We start from the raw sequence: 20,929 nt of genomic DNA, 5'->3' as shown, positions 1-20,929 counted from the left end.
CATTTACAGTCACCAACAGAAAAACATTGCCAGATGTGCTAATGCTTATACTTTACTAGTAATATGATTTTGTGTCCCTACAAAAGACATTTCTTATCATCCTGATGTGAGAAAAAAAATGTCCCGAATAGGGATGCAGATGGCAAAACAAATCTGTAATAAAAACATCAACCCTTCCCTGATCTATACAAAAGTTTTGTCTGAAGTTAGCCTTTAACTATCTAGGTGGTGAAAGAAGGAAGGCTAGTAATCTGAAATATAAACCTAAAATTTAATGTTTGCTTTTTTGCTTTTGATGTAGCATGCCACAAGTTTCAGATTTTCTTAAAAATGTAGGTTTCTTATCACTTTCTGTCTCAGTGTCATGATTACTTGGACTGGTACCATAAACTGATAGGCCAGTGATCCAGGGAATGGAGGTGTATGGTGTTTGCATATTACATGCACCCTCCCTAAATCTGTTGGTTGACTATAACAGAAATTATCCTTCAATAGAGTCTAGGGGAAACCAATTGAGATGTTTGCTTTCACTTCTTGTGTTTCAATATGGGAATTGACTGGCTCACTTTATTATTAGGCTTCATTGTACTGCACATGTAATAATAGATGATAAAACATTTACACACTTTTATAACTACATATTCTAACAAGCTGACAGCAATACTAGGACACCGTGTCCTCAAATGACAATTTGTCAAAAGTATGTAATGTAACAAATTCTAATGCATACATGAAAGCCAACTCTACATTCCACCTTATTTAGGGTTTGCAGAAGCTTAACTTTCTTCCTGAAATTAGTGCCTAAAGCTGCAATTATCTCACTTACCTTTAAATGTGGGAGGGAAGAATTATCATTTTCTAAACCTATACAATACCTGTACAAAAATATGGTATCTTTAGAATGATAAATGGTTGTCCATCCCACTTTTATGAGTCAATAGGCCTAATTTATTAAAGCTTTCGAAGGCTGGAGAAGATACACTTTCAGCATTGAACCTGGGTGACCTAGCAAACAATTGCTATTTTTTAGTAATTGTTTTCAATCCTGAACCAGATCCATTCCAGGTTTGCTTGATCACCCAGCTTCGCTTATGAAAGTGTATCTTCTCCGGTCTTGGAGAGCTTTATTAATTTAGGCCCACTGTCAGGGATAGAGTACAAATAACCTTAGAAATTGGCTTTTAGTGAAAGAAAGTTTATAACCCAAGAGCAATCCCCTCCCTATCCATTTAACTTATAACATGCTAGACCCAAGACGGGTGCCAATCGTCTGGTTCTGCCATAAAACCTAAGAACAAAAAGACAGAATTTCTAAAGAAAACTGATTTTACATACCTGCAAATTCAAGAAATAAGAACGACTATCTTGAATGAAAATGTCATAGATAAAAAGATTGCAGTCTAGAAAACTCATGCATACAAACCTGAGAGCAGAAGCTTTGATTAGGTACATGCATTAAGGATATTTGTGAAAAAGAAAAAAGTGTTGCCCTTTTATTGACGATAGCGCAACTCATTGGTCAACAATAGCGCAACTCATTGTTTTTTTTTCACCAATTTAGTACCAGTTTTCAATTTTGTCCACAACACAATCTGGATACACTAATATTTATTTAGATTGTAATGTAAACCACTGAAAAAGTGGACCTAGCAATATCTTGACATCAAATAGCCATACCTACTGTCATATATTCTTTATACTACTAGTGAGAATACATTAGTGAAATTGCAACATCTTTCATTCTCTACCTGATAAACCTGTTGGCCCAGGGATATAACTTCATGAGGAATGGCTCAACAAAAAATTAAACAAGTCAAAAAGTAATGTAGGTTCTAAATCCTTTTATATTACAGAATAGAAACATAAGGTACAGCAAAGTCTTCTTAGCATACATCTAAAGCCTTACTGTCTATCTAGATTATCTCTTGAATCCAGCACTACAAAACAAAAAGTGGGTACAAAGGTATTATCAGAATACAAAATGCCATTATGCAGCAGTTGCCATGAAAACTACAATACGCTTAGTTGATGGTATTAGAATTTATACAAAAAGCCAAAGCATAAAATCAGTAACAGGAAAAAAATAAAACTCCAAAACAACAGGTCGCATGTTCCTTATATTCTGGAACATATAAGAAGTGGTCCAAGGAGGGACAGCTGGTGAACCAGCAATAGGGGAAAATGCACTCCAGGCTTCCTGATAGCTTGCTGTGTATGGGACTATGTAGCTGCAGATCAGGCCCATGCTGACCCCAGTTCAACACCAAAAGTGTCTAGAATGAGCAGAAATGGACCATAGAGCAGTGGATTAAAGATTTCTGGACTCATATATCACATTTCCAAGATCTTGTGAATGACCATATAGTGTGTGGGGAAGAGAGGACAGAGGATGTACTATGGGAAAAGGCAGGCCGCTGGAGGACCTGCTTCCAAAATTTTGGTACCAAATACACTTTAAAGGCGTCCTTACCCCAAAGGGTCAGATCAAAACATTAGGCCAGTGATGTTTTCACTGATCAGTGTATGGTAGTATAACCTATTTGGCATACCTGCCTTTACTGATGATATACATACTCTTGTTCTTTATGTAGAAATGGTAATATTCACCATACTGGGAACCAATATCGATACTCTTTTGATACTATAATGCAGTAAAAGTTTAATGTAGATTTATTTTTGCATTTATAAGCATTTAGTTATGGATTTATAAACCCAACCATTAAAATTCCTAACAATCTTCAACATTCAAACTTTTATTGCATTACTAATATGTGATAATATTGCCATTGATGTTCTTATTCAGACACTTCCTGTTATAGGGTGTCAACACAGCCGCTCTCTTTTATTGTGACACTCTCAGGTGATAGTAGAAACAATAAGGAGCCATGCCAATGCTCATTGCACAAGTATGTACTGCCAATGTCACCACCAGAAAACCTGCCCTGAGTGCTAGTGCCAGCGCCAGTGGGCCCCACGCATTAAGGGGAGCTAGAGAGTGGTTGCAGGTGATCACTGTCACAAAATATCCCCTACAGTGGAAAGATTTCCTCTCATTTGCTATTGCTATTTAAAAGGAAACGTTTAGACTCTTGGGCTTTAGATATACTTTTAGAGCCTGCTCCTGCTGAAGATATGCATTACTGTGCAGCCCTCAGTTTGTTCTCAATACATTCAGCGTAGGCAGATGCTAAGTATTAGTCAGTATCCTGAGTGCAGCCTTGTGTGTTTGCTAACTACAAACACGTTTGAGATTTTTTTTGACCAGGATTAAACAAAGGTTTTAGGGCTCACTTTAATTTTGATGTGATGATGTGTTGTATTACCACATGTTAACCTGCATTAAGGGAAGGTAGTTCATTCTAATGAATGAGCTGGCCATGCATTCAAAAACATTTGCACCATATTCAGCAAAAACTGCAGTAAAATGCATGCTAGTGTATTACTGTGTGGTATGTTGCAAATGTTGTATATTAGGGTGTCATTGAAATTAATGGCAAAGAAACATACTAATGTTTGTAACATATGTAAAGATGCATTGTGGTACCTCTATATTCAAAATATAAATAATAAATAAAGATAAATTCAGATAAATTTCCAAGAAGGCATGTAAAAAAACTTCTTAGTAAATCTGCATTTCATGTAAAAAGGGCACATAAAAGGATCATAAATCAACAAAAATGCATGAGCCAATACCAATAATTATTTCCCATTATTGCATATATAAAGTATGGATATGAAAAAACAATACAACATCCAAATCATTTTACAGCAACTTGCCAGGAACTGATATACAATTTCAAAGGCCTGTAACTGTGTAATAATTATAAAGTGGTGTGCATTCACTAAAAATTCACTACCAATGTATCTTTCTGCTGCATGAGTTTTAAATTACAATGATTGATTTAACTGCAATGAATGTTACATTGTCTGCCATAGGTTCTGTGCTCTTATAACTATTCTTATAACCAGATAAAACTATTGTGATAGAGGTTACAATAAAATCTGTTTGACCACCTAGGCAGATGGTGTTTAGAAATGCAAGATAACGTTTCATAAATCCATTTTTATCTAGTTTGTTTTTTAAAACACATTTTTTTAGAGAAATAATAGAAAAACATATTAGAATAATGGATAGTATACATTTCACAGTAAACAGTTAACAGAATGTAACAATGTAACAGGAATGTATTGCTCCTGTGCTGGAAAAAATGATCCATGTTACAAATACCAATTATTCATTCATTCATTCATATATCACAATGCAATTTACTATTATATTTGGATTATTTGGTAGAACAAGCAGACATGCACACCACACCTGAAATTTTCCAAGCATGCCTGCATATGTTAAAAAAGTGGGAAGTGCAGACAACCTGCCGTGAGTCAGGGCCACATAAGAAAAAGTACAGAATGTTAAGAATAAATAGTACCTGGTAACAAATCAAGCTTTTGCTTTTGCAAACCTTTTTTAAAGAATTTCCTGCAGCATCTTTCCTGATACCAGTAAACATTCTTTGTGTCATTTTTAAAGGTAACAGCTAGAAGCATAAAGAAAGAAGGCCAAAGCCTGATTCTGGTTACCTAAAACAGGGCTGATGAAGTATATTAGTAGAGAAGATATCTTAGCAAAATTATGTACACATAGAACAAACACAGCAACAACACAGATCATATAATAATGAGCAATGCAAAAACCTGATTAATAAAATTCCTCTGCACATGATTAGGTATTCAAAACAGAATATAGATTTATATTGTTTTCCAAGTAAACATTTACTTTGCCAGGTGAATATTGTCTAAGAATTTACTATGTTAACCCCAATGTCACTCTTTCCTTTTATTTCACTTTTACCTGAAAGTGAGCACATAGGAAACACATAGGAAACACTCATGTTGGTGGGTTGCAGTGTTTGTTTTGAAATGAGAAGCACAAGTATTGCAGGAAAACAAATTTTGGAAGCAGTCTAAATTAGCAGAAAAACCTGTTTCAAAGGAGATACCCCGATGGAAGGATTCCAACAGCAACAAATTTTAGATTACGAGCCATGCAGTTGTCAAATGGGCAGGGAAGCGGAACTGGTCCAGCTGTACTCTGGAAGATAAGACGTTTGGCTAAAGGACCAGTCACTAGTACTACACGGTTCCCCCGTAAAGCTATTCTATTTTCATTGTTCTGCTCAGTCTCTGTGGAGACACTTATTTTGGAAAAGGCAGGGATTTGCTTCCTGTCTGAAGCTCTAGAAAGGAAAACCATGAGCAGCACAGTAGTGATTTCACCAAATCTGACTCCAAATCCAGAAAGACTAGCAGTTAGAGACCACAGAGCCTTATATCTAACAACGCACAAATACAGCTGAATGCACAAAAATTTTCAGGAAGAATTCTAGACAAATGAGTTATCAGCTTAGGCAGAAGATTTCTTGATGTTCAATATAACATGGCACAGTTGTTTAGTGTCAGGTTTACTTTTAAATGTAGTTTAGATGGCCTTATGTCATTCTGATAATACACACATATATATATATAGTAACCCAGCAGTACATTCCCTTTTCTCCATGCAGGCAAGCATATCTGCTGAACCTTGTCCATTGCAATGACAGGAGTGGTGGGTGGAACACACACCTTACTCATCATTCATCAGACTCCCTTATAATTGATTGTTGATGAAAGCACAAAGCCAATAAATATAAGCACAACACAGAGTCAGTAAACCTACTAAGGTATCAATTATACAGCATTTTTTATAAATGTGACTAAATGAGCTCCACCCCTCTCCTAACGAAGAAGAGTTTCTGGTTTTGTTGTGCCAGATGGCCCATATATCTAATTGAAACAAAAGTTCTGTTGAACACAAATATATATATGTGTATTATATTATATAGTAACCTTGTAATAATTACAAGGGCCCTTATTTAGCAATCACTATTTACAGACACATTTGGGTACAACTTCATCTGTTCTCATGGTAACAAAAGATATCACCTCAATATCTTGCAGGTCTGCTAAAGCTTTACATCAATTTTTGACTTTGTATTAGCCAGGATAGGCAAAATAGGCTTAATAAAAAATCTCCTGCCACTGGAATGCATGAGGAATACATGAAGCTGTGATTGGCTGTGATTTAAATTTTCAGTAATCATGAAAAACTAAAATACTAAATTATTATTAATATAATAATAGTTACAAATATCTATTTAATCAGGTTTGTGGGAAGAGGGAGGGTGTTGCCACTTAGAAGATGTATACTCTCAAAGCTGTACTATATTTACTATATTTAAATTATATATACTATATTTAAAATGTCCCCCTTTACTAATAAGTACCTTTTCAAAATAGGTACCTTAAAGGGTTAGGCTCATTTTGTTTCAATACATGAAGGAGGCTGAGTTGACAGGAAGGAATTTTTTTTTATGTACGGAAGGGAGTGCATAAGCTTCTAATTACAGGTAAAACAAACTAGGAATGCTGCAGTGACAAATGAAATGACATTAATAAATGCTTTATTTCTGACATGTACAATTCTACCTCTGAAATGGATATGATTATGTTCCAACTTTTTAGAAACACATGCTTGCATCAGATTAGTGACTCACAAAGTAGCTAGGCAAGGATAAGTAGGAGCCTACCTCTTTTACAAATATACCTACAACACATATGGGCCTTGATTTATTAAAGTTCTCCAAGGCTGGAGAGAATACACTTTCATCAGTAAAGCTGGGTGATCCAGCAAACCTGGGATGGATCTGGTCCAGGATTGAAAACATTTGCTAACAAATAGCTAATGACTTTTAGGAAATCCATTCCAGGTTTGCTGGATCACCCAGCTTCACTGATGAAAGTGTATTTTCTCCAGCCTTGGAGAACTTTAGTAAATCAGGATTAAGATCTCCACGTAAGAGACGTATGTAGGAAGTAATAGACAAATAGGAAGGTGATGGAAGAAACTCCTTCAAAAGCAAGTGGTTAATATGTCTCCCATGGTGATAATAACCTGCGGTTTATTTGGTAGCTAGCTTAGCCTGGCTGGATAGGAATAAAAGAAGTGGCTACAAGAAACTATTTTCTTATACACACAAATAAATACAAATAGTACATGTTTTACTATCTTAGAACACAAGTTTCAATTTTCACATCAACTTTGAGATGAACACTGAAACATCAAAGTATTTCTCTTTGCATATAATGCCAATGCATATGATTGGATAGTAGATTTCTGCAGGGCATTGCCTTATTTACTAAACTAAAGCTCAATTACAGTGCACATTGAATTGCAAGGTGAATGTGCTTTACTCATTTCTTCCTGTACATGAGCCCCATTGAGTATCTTATATGTGTGGATATCTTAGTTATAATTGTAGTTGGAATAAATCTGCTTGACCCTTTACATGTTATAAAATATGATTTTTTTTTATCTTCAATGTCAGGATAATTTCACGTTTTCTTTTTCAAAGAACTGTCCGTACATTACCCTATTTCTTGCCTAAATATAGTTGTATACATATTCTGCAGATATTTGTCAAATCCATGGTTTACCTCTAACAGATACTTCATAGAAATAACAATGAATACATAGAATATGGTTGAACATGGGCTTATTGCCTATTACACAATAAGAGGTTACATATAAACTATCTACAATACTTGACTTGCCAAATCTGTTGCAAATCAGGCCTCCTACATCCATAAATGATAGATGACCTGGTTATCTTGGATAGATAAATGGCCAGCTTTATCATAAGACATAAGTCATTCACTTCAATCTATTCATGTAATTGTGTGAATAAATACCTCTCTGTGATGGCTTCCAAATTTTAAAGTCTGTATTATATATTGAATGATAATGACTTGAGTCTAATCAAATCACATTGTATAGTTTCTTCCTCTTTCCAGAATAAGCACTATGGGAACAATGGTTTAAGTGGGATTGTTAACTTCTCTTTCAGTCAAAATGACGTTGACATCAATGTCATTTGCCAATTTTAACTACTGGCTAATGAATGACAATTGAATTCACATATGTTTCGTATAAAGACATGCAAAGTGTATTGTACGATTCCACCGTGCGTGTTTCTTCATTGTGGATACAAATGTGATTAAAGTATTACATAAAGATTTATTTTGTTTTTTTTTTTTTGTTACCGCACCCTCCCCTACACAGCCAAGCTGCCACTTTAAAGCTCTTGAGTCAGAAACACACCGCTGCTAATAATGGGTGGTGTGTGATACATGCCTCTGGCTGTCTGGCTCATCTATGAATAATGATGCAGGGTGTGTACTGCTTTTCTCAGATCTACTCTGCCTATGCTTAACTGGTACACAGCCCAGAGTTTTTTCTGCTTACACCTGAGCAAAACCATGATTATATTATGTAGAACATGGTCCGATTTACAAAAGTTGTATGAGTTTTCCAAACCAACCAATCAGATTATTTGCTTTAAGAAAACTGACTAATGGCTATAGGCAACTGCTCCACATTTTCTACAGTATTCTTGTTTGATGTAGCAAGTTATGGATAAGACAAATATCCTTTTTAGATAAATATTTACAGTATTAAAGTTATCTAAATAAAAAAACTATGCTTTGTTCATACTGGACAAAGTTTTTTATGGGAAACAGCTTAGGCAAACAATACTTCCTTTTCAAACATTTCCCGAAACCCAGTAATGTACCCACATATCCTTTGGTACAGGGTTTAGCAAGCTCAATATTCCCATGTAGGAGCTTTGGGACAGCCATTGGCCACTCAGGCACACAGCACTCCAATACAGGGAAGCAGGGAGAATATTAGAAGGTCAGAGCAGCAAAGCCACATTCTTTAAAAACAAACCTGTTACTTTGCTTTGCATTTACAAAGTGCAAATTCATTAAAATAGGCTGTCATAATTTTTTGAGAACCTAGCCATAGGCCTAGCATTTTAGGAAGTATAGAAGCTTATTCACACAGATATCACTGGTTTTTAATATGAATGCTATCATCTCAGTATTGTCAGAGATCACATGGGCTTTTTTTTAGTAGAGGACATTGAACACCTGTTTATGCTGCATAAACTTAACTGCATAGATTTTTAAAATACTGGAAAAAAAATACTGGAAAGGTCAAGGGGAACCTACCCAGGACTAAAGATCTAACTTGTAAGATGTAAAAAAATGAAATGGTGAAAACAAGTCTAGGACTGTTCTCTTACTTTCCTGACCACGTACAGCATACATTTTCTAGTCAAATAAAAACTAAAAAGCTAAAAAATATTAGTCTTCGACATATGTACTAACCAAAGTTCATTTCTTCTTTCTAGATATCTTTGCAGTGCAGCTGTAACTGGGATGTGCAGGTAAGGAGATCTATTCATGTTTCATTTTTTTCTATATTTTAACAACATGATGAGATATTTGCATTGTCTGAATTTAGACAATACAGTGGGAATGGTCCTATTGGTTGTCAGGGAGCTGAATTTGAATGTGTTACAGTGTCGTTGTACTATATTTATATGCATTTGGCAAGGCAATGGAAATGAATAGTAATATGACATATAACCAACAAATAGAATTGAGCAAATCTGCTTGGATACAGTTTACCAACAGTCACTAACTACTTAGTACTTTAAACAGTAATGGAATAGCAAATCCTAATAAAGTCTAAAAAAAAAGGGGGTGGTAAATCTTTTATCCATTTCAAGTTTTTTGTAGGGCTAATAAGCAAGCTATAGACTACTATGAGGGACAATTACCTAATGCCAAAATTAATAAATTAAAAATAAAAAAAGAGTATGTCTGCCTACATAGAACCATCAGCTCCTCCTAACAGCGTTAACACATGCTGATGGATGTATGACTGTATGGTTGCTGTGGAACCACCCTTTAAAGAAAGGCTGGGTAATACATTCCTTCAAATCATAGGCTTTTGTCATTTTCATTTTAGATGTCTTTTATAGATGTTACTGAACCTGTAAAGGTAAATAAAGGAAATTATAGCTATAGAAACAATATATACTTAGCATAAACTATATATATTTAGCAGCAGCCTCACCTTCAATTAGCAGGAATGTGATCCAAGAAACAGTAATACTGAACCAGAAAACATTAAAACTAGATTAAAAAAATAAGGAAATTTACCTTCCTGGATCCTCAGCATCCTTAAACTGTGTAGAATTGCAAATATTATAGTAAAGTTAGATTTAAGTTTTACCTGGAGATATACTGTAAGGCTGACCATTAAAAAGAATGTTTAGGAATCTCATAAACAAACAATCCATGTTGTACAGTCCACACTGATCCTAGATGGACAAGAAACATCATTGCATATCTATCTTTCTACAAAATTTGTAGAGACTTTCACTAGCTATTTAAATTATTTTTTCATCTTTTTACAGGTAAATAAAGGAAAAGATAGCTATGGAAACATCACATGGCAGGCGGTCCATTATGGTACACGCCAAAAGCGTACATGGATTGCACCTCCACTGGGTATGAGAGAGGAAGAAGATAACAGATACAGAAATCCTATAGCAAAGGTGAAGTATTTTGAGATTAATGCTTACAACTTTTTTTTACACTTGGGGCTATGAATACATTAGGGATTACATTACGTACTTCTTGTTTGAAGCCAATTCATTATCCAATTTTAGACTGCTGCACACAAGGTGATTACAAATGAGTGGTTAAATTTGTTAGTAACAACTAGACTTATTCACTGGTATAGCCCTAGCTAACACAGGCAAAGTGTGGCAGCCGCCATGCTCCATCAACATGAACTAGTGCTGATTGGACTAGTGTTTGGATGAGCAATTAGTATTGTAACCACGTTCACCCAGTCCCTTTGGGCAGCCACGGACAATATGCTGCAACAATCATGGTTGCCATTGGTGAGAAGCAGAAACCGCACTGCAACCTCACCACCCTGTGTAAGCAAAGCTTCACTCTTTTAGGATTCATATTTGTATAACACACAAATATACATCATAATAAATACAGTTTTAATATATTGTTTTAACATTGTCTTTATACTTATTCATAGGTCCATTCTGATTTGGAAGTGAAGAAGGGTACTATATTTTATAAAATTACTGGACAAGGTGTGGATCAACCACCTTATAATGTGCTTATTATGGATGCTAGGACAGGATATTTAAATGTGACTGATGTCCGTCTTGATCGTGAACAAATACCCATGTTAGAAGTAAGTTGATTTACTCTGTTTTACCATTATAACCTGACCTTTGTATTGACTATTAAATTCTGCTTTGAAGATAATTGATCAAAAATGTACATGTCTGAATCTCAATTCCCTAATTTTTAGTAAAAGCCATTTTATTTTAGAATTAGCTTTGTGTACTGCTGTTGCCAAAGCAGAAAGTTTGTAAGATGCTTGCGGCACTCTGTTTGGGCTTCTAGAGCTTTACTGATGCTGATGTAGATTTAATAAAAAAATATATTATGCAATTCGAACAGCAGTTAAAAACTGTTTATTTATATAAATAAATAAATATTTATTATTTTAAAAAATACAGGTATATGACTGTGTAGTCAAAAAGCCACCCATTGCACCTATAGAGCTAGTCCTACACATCCCCTCTATAAATCTGCGAGATGATTTTTGTTATGAGGAAGAAAGAGAGGGTACATTAAAGCATTGCCAATCAAAAACGGTCAGAAATATTAACATGCTAATTCAGAACAATAAAGAGATAAAAACTGGGGTAAAATGTTGACTGCAACTTACTTTGCTTTGCTCTAGAAATAGTAAATGCCCTCCTTACCTCCTTAATGAAAACCCAATAAAACTCACAAATCAGAACTGACATTTTCTACAATAAACCTAATTCACATTGCACTGGATTAAAAAGAAAATCTAACATTGTGTTTTTTTTTAAGTCAGATATCGGATATCTGAAATCTACTGAATTGCTACATTTAAACAATTGGCATTTGTTGTAGAAAATGTGCAGACTTCGGTGCTCTAATAAACATCCCCTCCCCATCAACGCCATAAAGTGTGAACTTTGGTATTTGGCTTAGTAGAAACTTAGACTCAGAATTGGCTGTTCATTTTGCAGGAAACAGAATTGCATGTCAGTTAACTGAAAACTGCAAGCTGTTCTGCGAATAAGTCCAAAAAAGTGAAGAAAGTTAAACACTATCCCTATCACAAGAAATGATAAAAACTGTTCTAAACTTGTCCATGGTCCTCAGGTGCTTATTGTTAATATAAGAAAATATGTACCACATAGGAATATTGGTTCCCTGACTATCTCTAGCTTTCAGCATACTGGTTCCAATTCAGTCTCTCAATGTATTCAATTTAAGTCCCAGAATCAGTATGGCAACCAAGAGACCAGCAATAGCAGCAATGGCAACCTTTCCTATCTTCACACAAGTGTAACTCAAAGATTGCAAGATGCAAAATTAACATCTTAGTACTGTTACCCAAATTACCTTAACATCAAATGTGGTCAAGGGCCATTGCAGTGTTTAAGTGTCAATTCATAATAATACAATTTTCTTTTTAAATAATGCTAACCTCAGTAATTAGAAATATACCTAATTTTATATACCTAATTTTATTTGTCTAGATTACAGCCCATGCTTTGACTGCAAGTGGCCAGGAAGTGGAAAAACCCTTAAGGTTGACAGTCAAAATTCACGATATTAATGACAATGCACCAGTATTCTCCCAAGCTGTGTTTGCCGGTTCAGTGGAAGAGAGAAGCCAAGCAAGTGAGTTACCTGTTTTATTTACAAATGTTCATTTTAAGCTTTAAGTTTATACAAAATAATTGTATTCTGTGGTGCACAACAGACGCCATTCTCAGTTAGTTGCTACTGTTCACATTTTAAATGAAATCCTAATAGCTAATAATTATCTTACCTGTACTTCCTTGCTTCTCTGTTTATTATTATGAAACCATGAAACTTATTCCTGTACACCGTACAAAAGCCTACACAGGAAAAATTACCTTCTTTCTTGCCCCATGTGACATTGGCTGGCCCTTAAGACTGGCTGTTTAGGCCCTAAGTGATGCATCCTAGGGGTCAGGGCAGAAGGTCTCCACCATTCCTGGAAGTACAAGGTATTTCCAAAGGCTCTAACAGACAAACGGAGCAGCAGTGTAGCATAAAAAAGGTCCCATTAAGAGCTGGCCTGTCAAATGGATAAATAACTGAAAATGTAAATATCTAGAAAAGAAACTAGATAACTTTTATGGCAATACTTATTAAATTTATAATATTGTTTACAATTTTTTTTTCTCACAATTTAGATACGCTGGTGATGGTGATCAATGCTTTTGATGCTGACGAGCCAAATACTGTAAATTCTCAGATTGCTTATAAAATTCTGTCTCAGAATCCCTCGGATCCCCCAATGTTTATGATAAATCAGTACACTGGTGAAGTCTACACAATATCTAATTTTCTCGATAGAGAGGTATATTTCGCTTTTATCTTACAATGTCTTTATTTACATGTCTATAGCACTGTATTAGGGCATTGGTCTGGTACATATCAGTGTAGTATGTATCAGAAGCTGGTCAGGTATTAGAATTCATGTGGTCATATTTGCAGCATTACCATTATTGGTCCAGTATTGGTCCTATCCACACTCAGAATATTGTAACAGTGTGTAGACAAACTTTTATGAGATTCTGTAATATTACTTAAGGGAACAATGTGTAACCAATGGATATGCATGGAAACGATACCTCAATTTTTTATTATAAAAGATAAGTATTCATTTAAAATAAAGAAATTTCATTTAAGGAGCTTATGATATTTTGCTGTTCTTCTGTTTTCCAGTCGTTTAGTGCCTACAGCATTATGGTTAGTGGCTCAGACTTGAACGGTGCTGCTGGTGGACTTTCTGGGCAGTGTGGTGCGGACATTAAAATTTTAGATGTCAACGACAACTTTCCTGTACTGGAATTTGATTCGGTGAGTAGATTTAAATAATCAGTTTTTCTGGACAAGATAACAAAAATAGATCATATGTTTACCAACGACCTATTATTACCCCCAACTAAAAGGATCTTACAAGGGAGATTTTATATTGTTCTTCAATAAAAAATTGTATTTGGTGTTTTCATAAATGCAGAGAAATTACTTAATTATCTCCTTCCAACAATTCAGATAAGGTATTTCCTTCTAAAAACTGATATACAGTTACTGTACAATAAACTCTTGTCTTATAACAAATAAAAGCAAATTTAGAATAACAGATTTAACAGAATTTAGAAGACGATACTGATATAGTGATAGTTAACAGCTTAAGAGCAAGTTGCCATTTCCACAACTATGAGAAATTCAATGATACTTGTTTTTGTTCATGATCCAGGACCATCATCCTTATCCTAAACTTACTTCCTAGTGAGCCACAGAGTTGGAAAAAATATGTATATACCCAGTGCTCCAAGACTTTTGCTAATTGCATTCATGTTACAGAATAGTGACTCACTAAGTCAATAGTTACCATAACCAAAACCAGTAACTGAAACATTTATTAACGTGTTTGTCTTTTTTTCAGTACTCAGTAAACATTGTGGAGAATATGATTGGTTTAACTGATTTGAGAATGAAGGTGTTTGATGCTGATGAAATGTACACTGATAACTGGATTGCCAACTTTGAGATTGTGTCTGGCAATGATGGAGGGTGGTTTGTTATTGACACTGATGCTCAGACAAATGAAGGCATTTTGAGAATTGTTAAGGTATGTACTTACTACTACAAGGTACTAAAATCAGTTTCGCTAGATAACTGGGTAACTCTAGAACTAATCTTCTTTTTAAATCTGTCCTATGTTTTTTTATAGGCACTTGATTATGAATCAATGAAAATGGCCAACCTTGCTTTTATAGTAACCAACAGAGCTGCTTTTCATTATTCTGTGATGTCTGAATATCAAGCAAAAATGACTAGCATTAATGTTCAAGTACAAAATGAGGTTGAGGGACCTGCATTTATTCCTAGTACTATTCATCTGACCATCCCACAAGGTTTAAGCGAAGCAGAGATAATGCAATATATACTCGGAAAAGTTGTAGCTATGAATATGGAAACAGGACAAGCTGCCACAAATGTTGTGTAAGTTCCATTTTATAAGGCTAAAGATAGGCGAATTAGATCTATTCAGTGTTATTCTGACCTTTTAAAATATGTTGTATCCACCATCTTTCAGGACCATATTACATTTTTTTGTACTGCTAACAGGTATATGTTGGACAATGCTTCAAGCAAATATTTTGTAATTGATTCTACGACTGGTGAAATCAAAATGACTTATGAGATGACACGAGGCATTGGACCAGAAACTAACAACGGAACATATTCTGGCATAATCTTCGCTATAACTGATGGTAACAAGAAAAGCTCTCCCCTCACAATATGTTTTTTTGTTGTCAATCCATCTGTTTCTCTTTTTAGACTGTATTTATTATTATAATTATTCATGGATTACTGAGATTACATTCTGTAGCTTTGTTTTAGCCTGATAATATAAAAATTTGAAATTCTATTCCTGGAGCTCCAGGTTCATTTGTATGTTCAATTCTTGCTTTCCTGGAAAAGCCTGTTGTGTACAGTGCACAAAAGAACAAGCCTAAAGTTGCACAGAGCTGAATGAAAAAAGAAAAGAACTTTCTAATTTTCCTTAAAGAAATATAAAAAAACCTAAACTTTCTTCTCTGACCTGTTTGTACAGTAACAGTAAGGTCTGGATTACCAGTCTGACAAAGTGTTAGGCTGTAATATATGTATTTTAACTGTTTATATAGCTGTTTAACTGAAGTATAATTTGTATGATTAAACAGTAGAAAATCTTAGCTGACCTTCTTGGCTTGTTTTAAAAATGTTGTAATTACTATTATTACTATTATTTTCGTATATGTTTTAATAATGGCGGATGTTTTAAAATATTATTTTAGATGAACCTTCTCGAACAGGAACTGCCACATTTATGGTAGATGTCGGTTCTGGGCCCACAACTACAACTACAACTACAACTGCAACTTGCCCAATTATTACTTCACAGCCCCGTACATTATGTCTGGACAGCAGGAGAACAATCATTAATGCATATCAGGAACCAAGTTTTCCTCCTTTTAGGATATCTCTGCCGGTAAATCTTCAGTCTGACTGGTCCCTGGAACCACTTAATGGTAAGTCAAAATACAGTACATGCTCACATTAAACCTAGGTTTTATGATGGTCTTATCTTCAAATGCACCTGGCCATCACTTAAATGCTGGTCTTTTGCCATATATGATCCAAAAGTGCAATGTGGTGTTTGGGGGGCATGTGCCTGGGGCATTACTTTTTATGCTTTATTGCATTTCAGAACTGCTGACCTTTTTCAGCCTATTTGTAGCCACTTACATATGTTTACACACATGCACTCCAGTGAAGGTTGCACATCATTTCTAAGGTGGGATTTCTTAATGGTGACAACAGTGCATCAAATCTGCATAATCTGTACTAAAATAGCCACCCATGGTCCCAATTGGATGCCTGTAAGACAGGGCAAAAATCTAGAACCCCAACTGGAATAGAGAGAGATGTAAAGATACTGAAAACAACTGTTACATATTTAACATATTATATACACACACACATATATATATATATATATATATTATCCTATTGTAGGTAATTATACAATATACAAATCCTACACTATATGTTTATTTTTTCATGTATTTATATTTCAGATACAGCCGTGTATTTGGTTGCAAAGGATACCGTGACAGCTAATAATTACACTCTGACATTTACTGTTGTGGACAGAAACAATTTATCCTGTCCAAATCCATTCAGAATTATTATACCAGCTTGTGCATGTACTTCCACTGGAAGTTGTGATGCTTCAAAAACAGCAAACAAAGGTGTTTCTCTTGGCCCAGCTGCAATTGGTCTCATGGTTTTAGGATTTTTAGCTCTTTTGTGTAAGTAACACACTATTACTTTTTCTCATTTATTTCAGAGGTTTGCATTTGCGCCTTTAACAATTCCTATACATTATAACAAATGTGTCTTTCTCTCATAGCTCACTTCCTAGTTAACTATTTGCATTAGGCTGAATCTATTAATGGGAAACTGCACAGCATGTAGGCTGTAGGCTATGCAATAGCATCTTATTGCAACCATAGGAAAGTATAATTCCACGTTTTGGGTAGATATTTGCTTAATTCTGTAATGCAAAGTGATTGAACATGGTTTTTATTGGCCATGTAAGGCTTTTGATTTAAAATACATGACAATTACAATTGTTTGAAATTGTATGGTTATTTGAAGTAAAAAATAATCAAACTATACATGGTGGGTTGCTTTGGTAGTAAGTCCATGGAAAGCTATAACATTTAAAGTAATTGCAAACCCCAAATCTGCAGTGGGATTTGTAAATATATGAAAGTATCACATTTACAGAAATGTTTCTAAATGGTTCAAAACAAAACCAATTGTTTATACATGAATTGGAATGCTAATGAATGCCATTCTGATACTAAATAACACTCTAATGCTATATGAAACATATTTTATACCAATAAACCTTATACCTAAAAGTTGCAGGCCATAGACTTGAATACAATTTGTCCTCAAAACTGAACCTTACACCATAAATAAAATACTTATAGCTGACTTCTTGTTCTTCCTCTTCTCCAACAGTGGCCCTTCTTTTACTACCATTGTGTGTATGTGGATCTGCAGCGGCAACAAAATTTGTTCCAGTTGCTGCTGGATATGAAGGTGCCTGTCATCAGTGGGGAACTGAGGGTGCGAAACCTGAAGATGTGGTAAGTTACTAATAGCAATGCTATCAATATTATAGTGAATGTGGGGACAGAAATATGGATGTTGTTATTGCTCGTCTGGTTTAATAATGTGAAAGATCCAGGGCTATCAGTGACACTTTACGTAGTAAAGCTTAGTTTGTGAAGTAAAGCTACAAAACGTGTGATTTTTAGAGAAACCTGATAGAAAATACATTTTAGAAATTATTAGGCTGTAGTTTGTGACCCTCTGAAAATGCTAACTGCCTCTGACTTTAATCCTGACCTCCAGTTTACAGCAAGTGAGTACCATAATTGCTGTCAGTAACTCTGAAACTGTTACAGTCATTACATTACAAAAGTCAGGCAACTATAACTTTGAGAAAGGATGTCATGGCAAAAAATAGTGGCAGCCTTAATATTTATCTCAGTACAGACTTCCTTCAAATTTCAATAGAAACATAAAGCAAATTTCAGATATTCAATTTGTATGAATATACCTTTCAATTCTCAAACTGTACTTATATAGTAACCTAGGTATTTATATATACTATACTTCCTATACTCCCCTTAGGACTCCCCCTAAGCCAATTTGCTAAAACATCCTATAGGATCCTATAGGAACACTATAGGTGCCTGGAAGTAAACCATAGAAGTAAAGTAAACCATAAAAATCATTCACAATTATTTGTGTTATGCCAAGATCACCATAAACTATACATGGCAAATCATTGGCCTAACTCAAAAATCTATGTTCACTCTTTATTAAAAACAACATCTCATTCACAGAGTCCTACAAACACCAAAGTTAAAATACGGATAACTGTTTTTTTTTTTTAACAACAACCACTGTGGAGACACTTAAAGAACAATAGACTACTATACATAAAGCAATTTGCAATGAACTTTTTTTTTTTTTAATCTTAAACAGGTCTTAACTTATCAGGTCCTAACTTATCTTTACTATTTCTTTGGGAAGGTTTTAACATCTTATATTCTTACAGTTGTGCCCAGAATGTAATCACCCTAATACATTTTTTAACTTTCAACACTATGCCCACATATCCAGCGTTTGTGGCAAAGCTATGTCTTATAAACTTCCTAAAGTATCCAATCATATGGATATCTAATATTTATGCTTGTTAACAGTGAAGCAATGTATACGTAATGTATACCTTTCCTCTTTTTACATTTATCTCTCTCAATTCCTTTCCTATCTCTCTCTTCTCTCTTACATTTTATTTTCACTGTTAACCCAAAAAAATTAAAGATCTGACATATATCAACGTAGGGCTACGTACACATGTCAGATGATTCTCGTCTGATAATCACCTCAGGACTGATATCGGCCGACAGTCTGGTGTGTGTACAACATTCGCCATTCGTCGTTCATTGATCAATCATTTCATTACGAAGAACAGTCGTAATGGAAATGAAGGGGAGAGAACGTAGCGGGGTGCGGCTCAATCATTCTCCGCCCTCCGTCCTCCATAGAGCAGAACGTTTCTGTATGTACAGAACTCATTTATGCATCATTCGGTCTTTTGTCGCAGCCCTAGTTTATGAAAGGTTTTATTGTTTCACAAAATGTTTACAACTCACAATGTTTACAATTTGACATCTATTATTCATACAGTATCTTCACACAATTTAGAAATCAATTGAGGACTGTTCCTTGCTGACAATGTATTATTCCTATTGCTATGAACTGATATGAAAATGAATGTGTAAATGCTCTGTACATTCAATTACCAATATTAGCATTCCTTTTTTCTACCACAAAAAAAAATTATGTATAGCCAGTGAAATTCAATGAAGCAAAAATAGCAGGAGGAAAACTTGTGCAACTTTGACAGGACAGAACTTTTTTTTCTTTACAATGCTGTGCCTTACTGAATGCAACACTAAAAAACTAAAGGACAAAATTAATTTTTTATCAATTTATTATATCAATTAACATTAATGGTTTTATTACAGAAAAACAGGACAATAAAAAGGAGAGACAAGGAATAGGGTTTTAATTAATGCTAAGTACAGTGAACTAAATTATTATTTAATATATGAACTTTTTTATTCTATTTTTATTATTAACAGGTTGCTTTAACTGACACTATATGCAGATTGAAGGTCTTTCCTTTGAATTGCAGATTATTAAAACAGCAAATAGACACAAAAGTAACAAAGTTAACTTGTATCTCTCCACCTCTTATCTAAACAGTGTTGGTCAGATGTAAGGAGATAGCAACAATAGATAAAAAGACAGGATGAACTATATACACCTTGTATACGTTGATTTAGTTTATTTAGGGGTTCACCTATGGTTTAACACTTTTCAGAAAGCAATGGAAAAAATGTCAAATTAAACTTATGGGTATAAAATGCACAGTGAGTAACAGATATTTGTTGGCAGGCTGCAGACAGGGGGGACTTAAATGGAGTAATATAATGAATCTTGATATACAGCTTATTGAAGTGTGGAATGTGAATAATGAAGAAGCGATAGTGTGTCTGATTTCCATTTGACTGCAAGCTGATTAAATAAATACCAGTTTTAAAATAAGTGTATTTTTCTTTTACAGGATATGACAAGTATGCTTATAAACTCACCTGGTGCAGGCTCAGGTAAGCCCACTACATTTACACCTGATAAATCCTTTTGCAACAATATTGCAGAAAGTGAAATTAACTTTATAGTGCTACATTTTTATGGAACTGTATATCTTTGGATAAATATTAGCTTTATCCTTGGATCAATATCAAAATAATGCATGTTTTCATAACGTGAGAGTTCAACATATTTTGGCTTTTGTTACTTACCTTACTAGTGGAAAGTTTACTACATATATCTTTTGGTTGTTTCTTTAGAGGTTCACACAAGCAATTATGTAGGTCCACTAAGAGAAGAAACGGTGGCAGTCAGATCACAAGACAGTGGAATCGGTGGAGTCAGTGGAGCCGTTATAGGAGGTGCAGGTGGTCATGGGAGAGCTACTTCAACAACTGGTTTTGAAACAAACACCTTTGGCGAGAGAGGTGGAAGATATACAATAGACAGAGACTTTAATGGTTCATTAGTTGGAACTCTACCAATGTCATATAAAGAAGGCGGCACCCTGAATATGGCTTATGTGGAGAACTATTTTGCTGACGTAAGTAATATATATATATTGTTTTGA

At 34.7% G+C, this 20,929-nt stretch overlaps 1 protein-coding gene across 1 annotated transcript in view; it reads left to right on the top strand.

The window, feature by feature from the left end:
* Positions 1-20,929, top strand: part of LOC140330820 (desmoglein-4-like) — a 32,457-nt gene that overhangs the window by 3,711 nt on the left and 7,817 nt on the right. Inside the window, exons 2-15 of the mRNA XM_072411283.1 lie at positions 9,294-9,329; positions 10,368-10,508; positions 11,012-11,173; positions 12,567-12,711; positions 13,254-13,420; positions 13,789-13,923; positions 14,513-14,698; positions 14,801-15,072; positions 15,199-15,344; positions 15,912-16,145; positions 16,695-16,928; positions 17,650-17,777; positions 20,333-20,375; positions 20,619-20,902. Coding sequence (XP_072267384.1) covers positions 9,294-9,329; positions 10,368-10,508; positions 11,012-11,173; positions 12,567-12,711; positions 13,254-13,420; positions 13,789-13,923; positions 14,513-14,698; positions 14,801-15,072; positions 15,199-15,344; positions 15,912-16,145; positions 16,695-16,928; positions 17,650-17,777; positions 20,333-20,375; positions 20,619-20,902 — 2,313 coding nt within the window. The remainder of the gene's footprint in view (positions 1-9,293; positions 9,330-10,367; positions 10,509-11,011; positions 11,174-12,566; positions 12,712-13,253; positions 13,421-13,788; positions 13,924-14,512; positions 14,699-14,800; positions 15,073-15,198; positions 15,345-15,911; positions 16,146-16,694; positions 16,929-17,649; positions 17,778-20,332; positions 20,376-20,618; positions 20,903-20,929) is intronic.

The sequence above is a fragment of the Pyxicephalus adspersus genome, chromosome 5 (assembly GCF_032062135.1).
Source record: "Pyxicephalus adspersus chromosome 5, UCB_Pads_2.0, whole genome shotgun sequence".
In the NCBI taxonomy this organism is placed as follows: domain Eukaryota; kingdom Metazoa; phylum Chordata; class Amphibia; order Anura; family Pyxicephalidae; genus Pyxicephalus; species Pyxicephalus adspersus.
This window is presented reverse-complemented; position numbering and strand designations above follow the sequence as displayed.